This window comes from Poecilia formosa, unplaced genomic scaffold (genome assembly GCF_000485575.1).
Source record: "Poecilia formosa unplaced genomic scaffold, Poecilia_formosa-5.1.2 Scaffold359, whole genome shotgun sequence".
Lineage (NCBI taxonomy): Eukaryota > Metazoa > Chordata > Actinopteri > Cyprinodontiformes > Poeciliidae > Poecilia > Poecilia formosa.
Genome location: NW_006800298.1, coordinates 1 through 15160, shown reverse-complemented (window position 1 = coordinate 15160; position 15160 = coordinate 1). Strand labels below are relative to the sequence as shown.

Below are 15160 nucleotides of genomic sequence, written 5' to 3'. Positions count from 1 at the left end.
ATTGATTTTACAGAGCGGTTGGTGAAACTTCAACACCTAAAACAGCATACCAAAATAATTTTTTATGTTACTTTTCATAACTTATTTTTGTGTGAGCAAAGCTAACTAGGAAAATATTTATTTCAAACATGATAGAAGTATAAAATGACACACATTTACAAGGAATGCACAAGATACATATTTTTGTACTACAATAATCTTAACATGCTTGGAAGGGAGTAGGAAGACGTAAGAAACTTATGAATTCCTACCCAAAAACTCATACAACATTTTCAAATGGACTCGCATTATTAAATCAATTTAAAAAAATAAATAAACACAGGTTAATTAAGTTTTCATTTTATCTGCATTTGCATAATGTATACATCCATACATCCATGCACTCACACACAATATCCTCTTAAAAGTCACACGTGAAGTGACTAAGTCATTATCAACAAGTGATTAATAGCCGTATTAAACTGATTAGAATAGATGTTTAAGCATATTTATTTTCATAATGGAAAAAGTACTGCTGTAATACTTAAAGTATACACCAGATGGCAGCATTGTAGCCTATCCGTTAACGTTTATAATACACTCCCTCTTAAGTTTGACAGTGGCATAAAGACACAGAATAATGCTTAAATAATAAACTGCTCAAAAACTTAAAAGATGAAGTCATTTTTCTTTCTTGCTTATTATTGTATTACTATTCTGCAGAAACATATTGCCCATGTTACAACACAACAACATGACAGAACATTATATCACATATTTACATTAGAAAAATAAATGACTATCTCTCCTAAGACACTGACTTCTGTCTTGCAAGAGATTTTGTTGCAGTATCTACCTTCATGTCATTTTTTGGACAGTAGTGCTACTTATCTTTGCTATTAACAAACTCAGGAGGAATGTAATTGTATGTCTATATGACTGGATCCCAAATGGTCCACCGGATTCTTCACTATTGCATTGGTCCCTGGATTGTCCTCTAAAATGACTGGAGGCTTTGTGTCCAAACTGAGATCACTCAGTAATCTTCTCAACCAGCTACTCTGTGGCGTCTTGAGTGAGAGAAACAGTCAACTTCTGATGCTGAAAGTGCAACTGTTGGTTGTTTCTTGCAAAGCCAGTTCACTGTTCCTCAACTCAGAAGAAATAGACGTCTGTAGCTGAATGGCGGACATCAGCGAAGCCAACCAAGATTTTGTTTACTGAACAGTCATTCTTAACAGAAAAGGCCACTGCACCTTTTAAGTACGGTATATCAGCGGTCAGATGTGCAGCATTTGGATTTACATTGAACAGTACTCACTGCTTGTGCTGTTTTCTTGTCATCGGCAGACTTTCTACTATGGACTGGTAAGTATTTGGATTTACAGGATTACTCTCTCATCATCCTGTTTCAAGCTTGACACTTAGGTCAGCAGGGGTTGCAACAGGATGTTTCTGCTTGGTCTTGAATAACTGAGATGCCCAGGATGTACAGCAGTTCACCCATGACATGGATATAAAATCTGACACCTACTCCAGATGCTGCAAAACTATATGTGACAGTCGTGTTGGGTGAAGAGAGGTCATGTGTTGGCTGCAAGTTGTAAATAATTTTGTTAGCCTTATTGTAAGTAGTGTAAATACTTAGAATTATATATATATATATATATATGCTTTGGTAGCTTGTTTTACTGTTGACATCCAATTTGTGTGTTCTGTCATTTTATTCAATACTTTTGGATTATTACTAGATATAAAAACACTAATGTTTAGATTTTATTTATGTGATAAAGGAGGCAAAGATTATTGCTGATTTATCATAAGATTTCTGAAACAACTTGACAAAAGAAAGCAAGATCATAAGTAAGATTATATTACATATTCTTTTTGTTGTGATTTATTTAAGGGGTAAATATCGTAGTCAGCACAGCTTCTGGCCGTTCTAGTAGTTACAGCATAGTGGCCATTCTAATTTTAACGGGGTCAGGTTCTATTCTGAAAGCAGGATACACAGGTTCAGTGAATTTGGTGCTGAAGCTGTGAAGGAAGGTCATTTCATCAGGGTAAACCCCAAAGAAAGACACAGTGCCACCAGGCACATCCACATACACCCCGACTTTGTTTGAAGGGTCTACATAGATTTTAGTTGTTTTGTTGTTGTGCAGAACAGAGAATCCTTCCTTAGAGCACAACAAAGCCCATGACTGATCATTGACTCCAAGACCACAGCCATTACTTTCCCCTCTCCTTCTGATTGTTTTGTACGTCACTCCAATGGAAGCTTTTCCTCTCCACTCTGCCTCCCAGTAACAGCGACCAGTGAGACCATGTCTGCCCAGCAGCTCCTCCTCAGCATCAAACCATGAGAGCTTCTCTCCTTGTCCCACCGTCATTATTCTGTTAAACTCAGATAGTGTGAGGTTTCTGTGTGTGGTGGAGTCCAGGATGAGTTCAATGATATCTGATGGAGAGACAACAGCATTTCATTACGTGAACAATTATCTGGATTGTGTGCATTGATGTTAACTTCTGTTCTAAAACAAATTTTACAAAACATTGGTAATGTTGTTTTTATTCTTTTGTTTCTATAAGATGTATTAAAAATGGGTTCTACAGATAACCCATGACCACTGTCACATGTTCTGTGCCAGAAGCATACATAAAGTCTCCCCCACTGAATTTGAAATGTGCCTCCACAGTCATTATTAATGCCAATTCCAAATAAGTGCTCCTTGTGTCTGAGCCCTACCCTCTGATAAGTAATTACATTAAGCTTAGCATTTTATTTTAAAAAGTAAAAGAGTAACAAAAATAGACAAAAAGTTCAAAATAACTGTTCCTTTTCACTCAAAATGAGAGCTACATGTAGGGTTACTTATGGTAAAGGAATTATTCAAACTCCATTCAATAACCATTGAGTGAATTTTGATGCACATCAGCATGAACTTGTCTGTTAAACAGAATTAGAGATATTTTCCTCAAACTCACTTTGTCTTTAGTAAAGATCTTTGGACTGGTTCTTTTCCCAGCTACCTCCCTCAGTCTGACGACACGCCCATTTGCATTCAATGTGGCTTATGAAAATTACACTACATCTTATGAGATACAATAAATACTATAACAATATGTTTGTTCCTTGATGCTCAAGCCCATCTTTGCGTTACTTTCAAAATAAGAACGTATCAGGATTAAAGCTGTCTTCTTTAACATCAAACAGCCACGGTTTCTTACAAAAAGGAAAATAGCAAAAATATTTATGCTGAGCTCCACAAAATTCCTGATGCATAACAATCCAAAACTTCACCCCTGTGATAAATGGCTTGTACTTGTACAGCACTTTAAGTCCAGATGATCCCAAAGTGTTTACGTTCAGCCATTCATCCAAACTTCACATAATGATGGTGATAAGCTGCTGGATTGAAGTCATGGTGCACACACTGACAGTGGTGAGATTTCCATGCACTGGTGCTGCTGGGCCCGCTGACCACAACAAGCGCTCAAGGCGGGTGAAGTGTCTTGCCCAAGGATGCAATGACAGAGGCAGAGGGAATCAGACCAGTAACTCAACAACTGAGGGACAAATTCAGTCCCACTATAGTTCAATCAAACCTCTCTCTCCATTTGTTGGGAAACAATTACAAGCAGTGACAACCTGCTGTCACAAGATCTACTGACCGGAACAATGTAAAAACAAGACAGAAAGAATCTATTTTCAGCTGGTGGAGACTTCATAAACTCACATGACTCTGTATTTTTGTTCTTATGTTGTAACAGTTAAATAAATATGCTACTTCTTCTCATTCAGACAAGTATTTTTTATTTCATGACCCTACATAGGCTAACATACAAGCTGTTTTTTACAGGAATATCAGATTTGACATTAATATTATTTTTTTAAGCCATTTATTTCTTAAAAATGACCATACTTACACTTCCTCAGACCAGGTACTAAAAACTGTAATCCACTCGGCTCCACCCTGGAACAACATATCAGCAAAGTTAGCAGTGATCGAGGAATTGTGATTACACTATTTGGTTTAGTATGGCACTGATAAGAAAGATGAATTTATTCTCACATTCTGACATTTATTCTATTTAAACTATTTAGTTTAATTGAAAAGATCACAGATCATAGACCTAATAATAAGTAGATTTTGTCTGATGCACATCCTTATCAGTACCTGAGAGTCGTTAAGGCCCAGTCTGGGTTTTCCACTCCAGCAGAGAGGAGCGCCACTCCATGTTCTTCTGGGTAATTGTAACTCAGGTCCAACTCTTTGAGGTGAGAGGGGTTGGAAGCCAGAGCTGATGCCAGAGCTTCACAACCTTCCTTTGTGATTAAACAGCCTGACAACCTACAAAAACACAAATATTTACAATTCATGGTATTACTTCTTGTCGCACTTTCAGGTTTTATGATTCAGTCATCATTGTGTTCTACATGCGTTCTTCCATTCCTCAATTATATATTTTACAGCTTACATATAAAAAAGGGATATAAGGTGGCTTTAATGTACACATAATATCAAAACATTAAAATCATAAACAATGTGTGAAGAGTACAGTCTGACCCTCAGAGGGTTGCTGGTTCCCTTTCCTCAATGTGTTGGAGAACCATTGGACAAGACACTTGTGATGCAAATGTTGAGCAAACATTTAAAACGTCTCAAAAAAAGAAAACGAAAAGGGCAAACATCAGATGTTAATCTTAGCATGCTGTAAAAAATATGTAGCAGTTGCAAAAGCATGCATCGCACATCTCAGAAAAATGAAGAGTCAGAATTTATTCAGCAAATGTGTTTCATATAGTGAATTAACTATTTAGTGAGAAAGCCCAAAACTATCTCAATATTATTAAAAACATTTGTTACGAAACTGAATGTTATTTCAAATGTTGTCATTTCCATTAACCATTTCTAATGTAATACTATAAAATGTGCATGAAAAAAACATTGATGAAAAATATCTACTTAATCTGAAGTTGTCAGTTGAAAAGCTGCACTGTTGAATGAATGTGGTAACATTGTGGAGGTGGATAGAGATGGACAAGGACCAAAAATGACACTGTTAACATTTTAAAGGGTATTTATTTAACTAACGGATAAGGACTTACCTCAAAGTTTCAAGTTTACACGCTGGTTTGGAAATGCCTTCACACAGCATCTTCAGTCCTGAATCTTTCATGTCGTTGTTACTCAGGTCCAAATATTTCAATATATTGCGCTCATAGCTGATAATCCATCCGAAATGCGGATACCTTGTCTCGTCCAGGAAACTGCAACTGAGTCTAAATACAAACATGAAGTTAATAACTAAACAAAATGTTCATCTAATTTATTTCAGTACAAGCAATGTGTGGTTGTTTTTTTACTTACACAGCTTTAGGTGAGGTTACTAAGAGTGGTGTAAAACTCTTTTGAGCTTGCTTTGAAATATAATACTTTCTCAGATCAAAATATTTCTCATAATCCTCTGAAGACAGCAGAATGTGGATCAGTGTTGCCCACTGAGCTTTTGACAAATTTTCTGTCTCCAGTTTTCCTGATTTCAAGATTTGTTCAATCTCTGTCATTGAAGAAAGTTCCTTCAGTTCATTTAGACAGTGAAATAAACTGGCTTTATCAAAGGGACACAGAATCTCTTCAATCTTCTTTATGATGTACTCAACTATGTTTTTCAAGGAACTGCTTGATGTTTTTCTTTCTGTCACAAACCCTTGGAGGAGCCTCTGATTGGTTTCCAGAAAAAGACCAAGAAGGAATCTCAGAACCAGATCCAGTTTGCCACCTGGAGCATCTATAGCTTTCTCGACAGCTTCCTTGTAGAAGTGCTCAAATTGTTCATCAGTTATCTTTGACCCAGGCGAGACTGATTTCTTTTCTGCCAGCAGATTGACACCAGTGCTGAAGAAGGTCAGATGGACATGAAGAGCAGCCAAAAACTCCTGAATGCTCAAGTGGACAAAGCAGAACATGTTCTGACGGAAAAACCCTTTCTCCTCCTGAAAGATTTCTGTGAACACCCCAGAATACACTGAGGCTGCTCTGACGTCAATGCCGCACTCAGTCAGGTCAGATTCATAGAAAAACAAGTTTCCTTTCATTAACTGATCAAAGGCCAGTTTTCCCAAGGATTTAATCATCTTCCTGGTCTCTGGAGTCCAGAAGGCATTTTTGTCAGCTTTTTCATCATACTTGACATTCTTCACCTTGGACAGAACCACCAAGTAGAGAACATACATCTCTGTCAGGGAGTTGGGTAGGTCTGCTTGTTCTCTGGCGTTAATGGCATCCTCCAGAACAGTAGCAATGATCCAGCAGAAAACAGGGATGTGACACATGATGTAGAGACTTCTTGAGGATTTGATGTGAGACAGGACCATTTTGCTTTCCTCTTCCTCTGTGAATCTCTTTCTGAAGTACTCCTCCTTCTGAGGATCATTGAATCCTCTGACTTCAGTCATCAGGTCAACAAACTCAGGAGGGATCAGATGGGCCGCTGCAGGTCGAGTTGTGATCCAGACTCGAGCTGAAGGAAGTAACCTCCCCTTGATAAGGTTTGCCAGCAGTATCTCTAATGATGCAGACTGTGTAACATCAGTCAGAACCTCTTTGGTTTTCAGGTCCAGAGCAAATCGACACTCATCCAGACCATCAAAGATGAACAAAACTCTGAAGTGATCAAAACGGCAGATTCCTGCTTCTTTGATTTCAGGGAAAAAGAGATGAATGAGTTCAACCAAACTGAACTTTTTCTCCTTCACCAAGTTCAGTCCTCTGAAGGAAAATGGAAATGTCAACTGGATGTCCTGGTTATTTTTTCCTTCAGCCCAGTCCAGAGCAAACTTCTGTGTCAAGACTGTTTTCCCAATGCCAGCCACTCCTTCTGTCATCACTGTTCTGACTGGTTTATCTCTTCCAGTAATGGGTTTAAAAATATCTTCACGTCTGATTGTTAGTGGGTCCATTGTTTTTCTGAGAGTTTTTTCAATCTGTTTCACTTCATGATCACTAATGGCCTCTTCACGTCCTTCAGTTATGTAAAGGTCAGTGTAGATCTTATTAAGAAGGATTGGATGACCTTCTTTGGCAATTCCTTCAAGCACATATGTGAACCTCGTCTTCAGGTTGGATTTGAGTTTACCTTGGCATTTAAACACCATGCTCTCTAAAAAAGTTAAAAATGAGAAAAAGTGTTACAGTTCATTGGTATATACATTTCACCTCATTTAAAGTGCAAGAGAAGGTCTTCCTCTCTCCCTGATGAACACATAGAAGCCATAGGAATTTCTACTGGACTCTGATTCACAAAGAATAAAGAAACTTAATGAGAATAACAGCTAGTAAAAACATTTCAGAAAACATCTTAGAATTTCTGAAATTCTAAGAAGTTTCTCAGAATTTCACTTCAATAAGGTAAACATTATCCACAAAGGGTTATCTGAATTTATTTCAATCCCTTATTTTTTGAGTTTCGGACAACACAACTTGATCTAAACATCCAGAGAGAAAAATGGTATGAACAATTTCCTTCTATGTTGTAATCTTCAGTATTTTGCTATATTTAAGTTCTTACTGTTATGTAGAGCAAAGGCCAACTCTTCTTGCTTCATTCTCCTTAAAAACTCCAAGGTCATGTTCAGAAAAGCTTCTTTGGTAATCCTCATCTGCTCTTCCTCGTCACAGTTAACAACTTCTTCATCCTCATCTTGGCTATGAAGGTGATCTGAGTATAAGAGCTTATAAAAACTCTTTAGCTCGTTGTCAACAAAGGTAACAATGTTTCCCTCAAGAGTCTGTAACAAAAAGTTTGCAATTTGAATTTGTAGGACAAAAGGAAAAACACATTTTGGTTCTGACAAATTTTATGAAAATAAACATATTTTCATGTTAAAGCAATCTGAATTGTCACATTAACTGTAATTTATGGTCACAAACCACAGAATAAATATGTAGTGCAAAGCATTCAGAAAAAGACTATCTGTTTTTCCTTCTCAAAATATTTCATATCATCAAACACATTTTAAGACCTGAGCAAATGCAAAATGTCAGATTAGCCACAGACCATGAGAATCAAGAAATCACTGAAACGTGACCTGTCTGAGGATCTGCCTGCATTTTTTAATGCATGTTAATACATATTTGATGTTTAAATTATTAAATAGACAGTTGTAACCATGTTTAAATACAGTATTAGTAGATTTCAAGGAGTCTAAAAATTTCAGCTGCTTATGACTGGTTAAAGTCTTTAGTCCAGTGGTTCACTGTACAGCGGCACAATGATAAAAAGCACAGCAGTTTATTCAGCACTCAACAACTCAAGCACAAAAAAATGAAGGTTTGGAATTGTCTAGTCAAAGTCTGGACATAAATCTGACTGAGAGGACCTGGTAGTTCAACACACAGACTCTTCATGCTTGAAAACTTTCCAGTTTGGTTAAAATCAGAAAAATATTTTCCTCTAAAGTGACATAAAGTGACAGTAACAAAAAACACTCAACAGCAGCTGTCACCAAATAAAATTATAATTTCTATTTGCTGTTCACATTTACTCAGGTTATCTTTGTTCCATGTAAAAATTGCTAAATGATTTGAGATATTTTACTGTGATAGATAAAGGAAACTGAAAGGAGGCATTTTTAATAATCACCTAACAACCTCATCTGTTACTTTTTCTCTTATAATATTACTGACCTTAAATGTTGCTTCCATGTTTGCCTTCTGGGACGTTCTGTGAAGAGGTTTTAATCTATTTCTAAAAAAAAGATTAAAACAAACCATAGTCATTTCCAGATAAGCATCAATTTGTCTAATTAAAATCACATTAAAACACTAATAGAGCAGATTTTGGTCATTGAATTACTTAGGATTCAATTAACTTTCTATTGTCAAAAACTATCAAAAGCGAAGCTGGAAACAAGCTTCAAACATCTCACAGAGATTTGTTGGTGGGTATATTAGACACATCTATTAAGACATAGCAATGCACACCCATCCATTTAAACTGAAATATGATATGTAACTCATATCATCCAAGTATCTTAGCTCTCTGCTGCACTTTTCAAGCCTAAACTCCTCTTGGATTTGTGTTGTCGAGAAAAGTCGAGCTCATCCCACTTCCCCAAGTATGTGGAAAGACGAGCACATGCCCTGAATGACTCCATCATTGATGGGCTCTTGAACGACACCTGGGAAATATATAACCACGACCTCGTAACCGGCGGGGTGATCTGTTGGATTCGCATTCTGCAAAACAAGGTACGGAGAATCATCAGATGTAATTGGATACACCCCGACCGTGGGAGACCCGAGTGGCACTGCAACATGGCTTGCCGTCCCCTACAGTGGCTCCCCAACGAAGGTTATTGGGACAGCGAAGTGGTTTACCCGGCTCCCCACAAAACCTCAGTTTGTCGCACCTGGCTGCCACGATGGGAGTTTTGGGGTAACTATCATCTAAACTGCTCGCTAAATGCTACATCGACCCAAGGACTGTCATTCAACGACTCGACGTCGAGCAATAGCTCCGCATCGGACTCAGACCCAAGACCCACCTCCGAGAGCTTCATGAACATCACTGCCGCACTCATCCGAATGGGACCTGAGAAGTTCAGGTACCAATTTGACCAACAGGAGTGTGTGCGCGACAAGTTCAGCAGGTTAAACAGTTGCCTATGGAATAAATTTGTTCAATGTAAAGGGCAGAATTATATGGTCCTGGCGCTCCAGGACTATGTAGCCTTTTCCATTATACGCTACCGTGAATTCCAGGTTGGAGTCGAAGCCTGGTTGAACAGCTCTCTCCCGTGGGTATGGACCGTGGGCCCGACTGCATTCTTCGTGGGAGAATTTCCAGAGGGAGCGACCCGTTCTCCAGATGGGTTAGATGGCCCGTATTATTTCAAGATGCATGCCCAACGCCTCCCCACCCCTGATGATCTCTCTAATGCTCCAAAAGAAGATTTTGCTAAAATAGATAAATGTGTTGCCAAAAGGATTTTTGACAGCCTCAATGACACGGACTGGGTTAAGACGGGTGCATCCCCCCGGTGTGACATCTGGCAGGTGAGCAACACCTTTTATTCCCGTTGGAAGTACAACTGTCCGGATCCTGAGACCTATCCGACAGCGAAGATTTACCTCCAAGCTTACCTAGAACAATACACCCGCAACACGAACTGGGAATGGTGGGGATTCCAGGAGAGAGAGCTCAAGGCCTGGGTCCTGCCATGCCTCAGCGAGACCAACAACTACTGGATTAAGTATCAGTATCTTGCAACGGTATACTCTAAGGAACAAGCTATTTGGCCGGGAGTGTTTTGGAAGCCTGACCGCTATGTTCACCCCCGACCATGGAGAATGACCTGCAATCCTGCTGGGACTGAATGCACCGTCAGTTTGGCCCGGAAACCCTGTGAGACTGTACGAGGCTGGGAGACTCACTGTAAGGAGCACTATGCCAATGAGTATGACAGTGTTTGTAATTTAGGTGTCAATGGGGCTTTTGAGATGCTTATTATAGCAATGTAAAAATGTAAAAATGCTTCTGCAAGCAAGTCTTTTTTCAAACCTTTTCTAAAAAAAGATATAGAGCATTTAGACACCATGCTCTCTAAAAAAGCAAAAAATTAGAAAACAAGAAAACAAAGTATTACAGTTTGTGGGAATATACATATACATAGTTGGTTGTGCCACAACCAACATTAATTGGTTGTGGTAGAGGAAAATTGTTACACTATTAGAAATTAATTTTATTGTCTGAAAACAAAATGTTTTTAGTTTTACACCTGAGGAATTTAAGAAATAATGACAGTTATGGTAAAAGTTCAAACATATGCTAAATCTTATGTAGTATCTAAAATTAAATTATTGTGATAAACAGATTATTTTTGAAAGCATTTGAGGTTAATGTGTGGTACCACATATTGTAACTCAGCAGTTTTACCTTTCATCTTTGAACTGTTGGTCATCATCTTCAGAGAGTTTGAACACTTGTGACAGATTTTTATCCTTAGATGGATTCATGGTTGAGTGATCTTTACAAAAGAAAGAAAATATGTAGGATTAAACCAGGACTGCAATAATGTCAGAAAAGTCTGCATAATCTTGATGTTATATGTTTTGTATATCTTTTCATTGAAAAAGAAGATACTCAAAATGTCTGCACACATCTTTGAGTATTTTACCACCTTTTCTTGGCAAAATAAAAACTTGTTCCTGCAGAGCAACTGCCATAAAGTGATGATTAACTGTAATTATTAGTTAATCCTGCAGCTCAAAATTCTCATTGTTGGAGGACATTACTTATCTATTTTTCATTATTTTAAATTTATATCTTTTTTCAGAAGTTGCACATATTTGGCAAGCAACGTCTTCTCTCAGTATACCTATGCTTCCTGTTTACCACAATGACCACAAATATTTTATGTTCCAGTTTGCCTCCTGCTTTTCAAAAGTGCAAAGTGTAGATGTAATAACAGCATCCAGTGGTTAATAATTATATTTGCATAAACTCTTCACACACGCTAAATGTTTGCACGTGTGGTGGAAAACATCAGCAATAAGCTACATGTAAAACCCAAAGTATTGCCAAATTTGTGGCGATTCTAATTCACATTAGAGCTATTAATAATATAAACTACACAAAGTCATTCCAAAATGTCCTATCAATGTGTGAAAACAATCTGTTACACACTCAAAGGAAGAATAATATCCTACTGGAAGACAGAGTATCAGCGAGTTCTCCAAGCTTCATCATCCTCAGAAATTCCCGAAGAAAGTTCATGAACTCATCTTCTCCACCAAAGATCTTCTTTCCTTCCTCACATTGCAGCACGTTTTTAGTCACATTACGTCTCCCAAGGTGTTTTGGGTAATTAGAAGTTAACAGCCGATGGAACTTCTTCAGCTTCGATCTGATAAAAATGACAGTTTCCCTCTCAAGTTTCTGTAAATGAAAAAGTTATGTTTAGATTGTTTTACTCACTGATACAAACTTTTTAGAGAATACCTTCTTGCACATCCATTATTTAGGAGAAAACATTTTTGTTTTTTGGCATTTTTAACCAAATTAATAGACAACAATCTATAAACAGTTTCTTCGTGTAAATACATAATTGTATACATTATTTTTAGATTTTGGTACCAGCCATGAATGCCCTCGTGGTGTTTATTTCATCCACATAACTTAACTGTTTGTCTGATTTTTTGCTCTTGATTCTGTGACTAACGGCTTATTGTGTACTACACTGTAGTAAAATGTAAAAAAAAAAAAAAAAAAGGAAAAAGCTTAATTGACATCCACAATTAAGTCAAAGTTGACATAAATATATTATTTTCATGGAGAAAAATATTTTCACACATTAAAAAAAATATATATATATTTTTTAGTTTACTAACCTCAAAAACTGAGTGAAGGTCTGTATGGAAACTGTTGGTCTCATTTGGTATTTCCTGGTCAAATCTGTGGATAGTCATTATTCACAAATATTTAATTTGCTTTAGGATAAACACAACTAAATACATTTTCCAGGATTCCAGGTTGGTGTGTTGTTTTGGTTTTCCTATTTATTTGTGAACAACTTGAGTTATTCATAAATTAAATAGATGGATGCAAGTAACTGGAATTATCTTCACAACATTCAGAGTCAATACAACAAGACACAACAGAGGGAAGCACAAGTTCACATGTATTTTTTCTTTTAACCTGCTGGGAAAAAGGCCATTTTACTTTCTAATTGCAATTGAAACGTGTTAAGATAAGCTGTAGCACAACCAGTAATCCAGCTAAGTAGAAATCCCTCTTGTCCAATCCAGTTACCTCAGAAGTCCGACTCAAACTACTTCTGCTCTCCACGTTGCAGTAGTTTGCCAGCGATGTTTACCTCAGTTTGCAATCCAGCAAACAAACCCACTGGCACTTTTTGGACCCACAACCAGCTCAATGCACCAACCTTCCCAGTCAGATCACAACCTTTCATTATTTTTTTTATTTCTTGGACCAGTTCCTGAACATCATTTCAACTGGATTTTGTGGCAAGCCACCGCTTGTTTGGTTGCTGAAGGTAAATTTTCCAGAATGGGACAAAGTCATTTCCCACCACCTTTGACACACCTAACACATTGTAAGGTGTGTCAAAATCCCAGCAGTGGGAAATTTGTAAGACTGGATGTGTTTGGTTAAGAATTATCCTGACTATCAGGCGGTGCTCCAACTTTTTTCAATGAAAAAAAACTTTAACTCTATTGATATTGTTTAAAATATATATATATATTAATCATAGGCATTAATTGTTGGATAAACCAAACATTGCTGTAATCCCTATTGCACAACAAAAAGGGAAGAATTTGAAAAATGACTTCAACTTTTTACATTTCTATTAAATTATTAAAATCCTGCTTATTGATTCCTAATTGCAAACATTTTACTGCAAAATGCATTATTAATAACATTGGTAGAAACTCCAACTCATAAATTAAATGTATTGCAATTAATTTATCCGTTGATCATAGACTGCATGGCATGTCTGATAAAATCCAGAGATTAAAAGCTGAGCTTACTCACCCTGAAAATGAAGAATGTCTATAATTGAGAGGGAAATCCATCGATTTCTCGCTCTTTAGGGTCAAAACGCTCGGTGTAGAAGAGTTTCTCATTTTCTGCCAAAATCTGTTTAAAAAGTGGTATTAGCAAATGAAGCACTTCCACAAAAATGTCTGCAATTGTCTGAGAGTCATTAATTTTCTGTGTGTTGCTGAGTGCCTATGATTAATAAATAAACACATTAAGGTTCAAGAATGATTTGTGGCCATCATTCCGTTGGACTTGTGCAGCTACAATGTTTGATTAAAAAAATAAATAAAACTGACTACATTTGTAGACGTTTTCTGTTTTTCAAACCAGCTGTCTCATATCCTACTGTTAGAACATAATGAGCGTTTTGACAACTATATGAAAAATATATTTTCTTAATAGATACCTACTGAGGTTTTTAAAGCAGAGTTGATTTACCTTGAATCTGAAGAATCTTTATAATTTAGGGGGAAATCCATCGATTTCTCGCTCTTTAGGGACAAACTGGTTGTTCCAAGAGAGTTTCTCTTTTTCTGCCCAAAACTGTTCAAAAAGTAGCATTGGCAAAAAAAAAGGCAGTTGAACAAAGATGTCTGACTCAAGTTGAATAAAGCATGAATCATGCAATAAACTACCGACAAGAAGAGCTGACATCTTGAACTTCTGCTTATAATGAACATTTTTCAAACAATTAATGTTAATATTGACAGATTTCAACTTAAAAAGTCATACCCAAGCTTAATGCAATGCTAATCCTACACTTTACCTTAAGCTGTATAATAGATTTGATCAAATTTGGAGATTAAAAGCAGAGTTTACTCACCCTGAAGATGAGGAATCTTTATAATTGAGAGGGAAATCCATTGATTTCTCGCTCCTTAGGGACACAGCATTGTGTGTAGAAGAGTTCCTAATTTCTTCCCCAAAACTGTAAAAAAAAAAAGCTTTAAAAAAATGAAGGACTTGAAAAAAGATGTTTAATTACAAAAAGCAATAAGACAAACAGAAGTTGTCTTATAGCTTATAGTCAAGCAGATTTTCCAAAGATTCATTGTTTTTTGTGAAAATAGATTTCGGAGTACTTGTTCAAGTTCCTCTGCTTAGTTCTAAAATAATTCAAGATGGATAAAATTCAAGCAACAAAAGAGAGAGCAAAACATCCTGCAGAAAGAGACATCCAAAAATATTAATTCTATGTAGATTAGAAAGCAGAAAGAGAAAAGAAATAAAAGCAATCATTTAGAATCATAACTATTCTGAAGGATACATGTGATAACTGATTTGTCATTTTCATGCTACCAAGAGATGAGTCAGCAAGAAGAGAAAATACTTTGATGTTCTTCTTAACATGCACATTTCTAAAAGCGACATAATCTGTAGATTACCAAAGAGAGCAACATAATATCTAGGTTCCCAGTTATTGTTGGTTTCCATGAAAGGGCGGATGTCAACATCACTCCCTGTTTATTACTGAATCACTGTGCAGATAATTCTACTCTCTGTAAGGTTTTCTGTCAGTAAATTAAGAAGCAAAGATATTCGGTAACACTTTATTTGAAGGGGGTTGAATAAGCCTGTCATGACACCGTCATAAACATGACATAACACC

At 36.9% G+C, this 15160-nt stretch overlaps 1 protein-coding gene across 1 annotated transcript; it reads right to left on the bottom strand.

Moving 5' to 3' along the window:
- Positions 1-104: 104 nt before the first annotated feature.
- Positions 105-14476, bottom strand: LOC103153667 (protein NLRC3-like). The gene is made up of 13 exons (XM_007574671.2): positions 14375-14476; positions 13990-14094; positions 13543-13647; positions 12378-12441; positions 11697-11925; positions 10924-11014; positions 8673-8733; positions 7555-7774; positions 5355-7146; positions 5093-5266; positions 4161-4334; positions 3910-3956; positions 105-2440 (listed from the first exon to the last, which is right to left on the bottom strand). The coding sequence occupies exons 1-13, from the start codon at positions 14413-14415 to the stop codon at positions 1929-1931; spliced, it is 3615 nt and encodes a 1204-aa protein (XP_007574733.1). The 5' UTR covers positions 14416-14476; the 3' UTR covers positions 105-1928.
- Positions 14477-15160: the final 684 nt, after the last annotated feature.

Coding starts and splice junctions, on each gene's coding strand:
- LOC103153667 (XM_007574671.2), bottom strand. CDS start 14,415: ATGGATTTCCCTCTCAATTATAAAGATTCCTCATCTTCAGG. Junction 11,015..11,696: donor CGCTGATACTCTGTCTTCCA/GTAGGATATTAT, acceptor TCTTTTGTAAAG/ATCACTCAACCATGAATCCA. Junction 7,147..7,554: donor GGCCTTTGCTCTACATAACA/GTAAGAACTTAA, acceptor TAACTTTTTTAG/AGAGCATGGTGTTTAAATGC.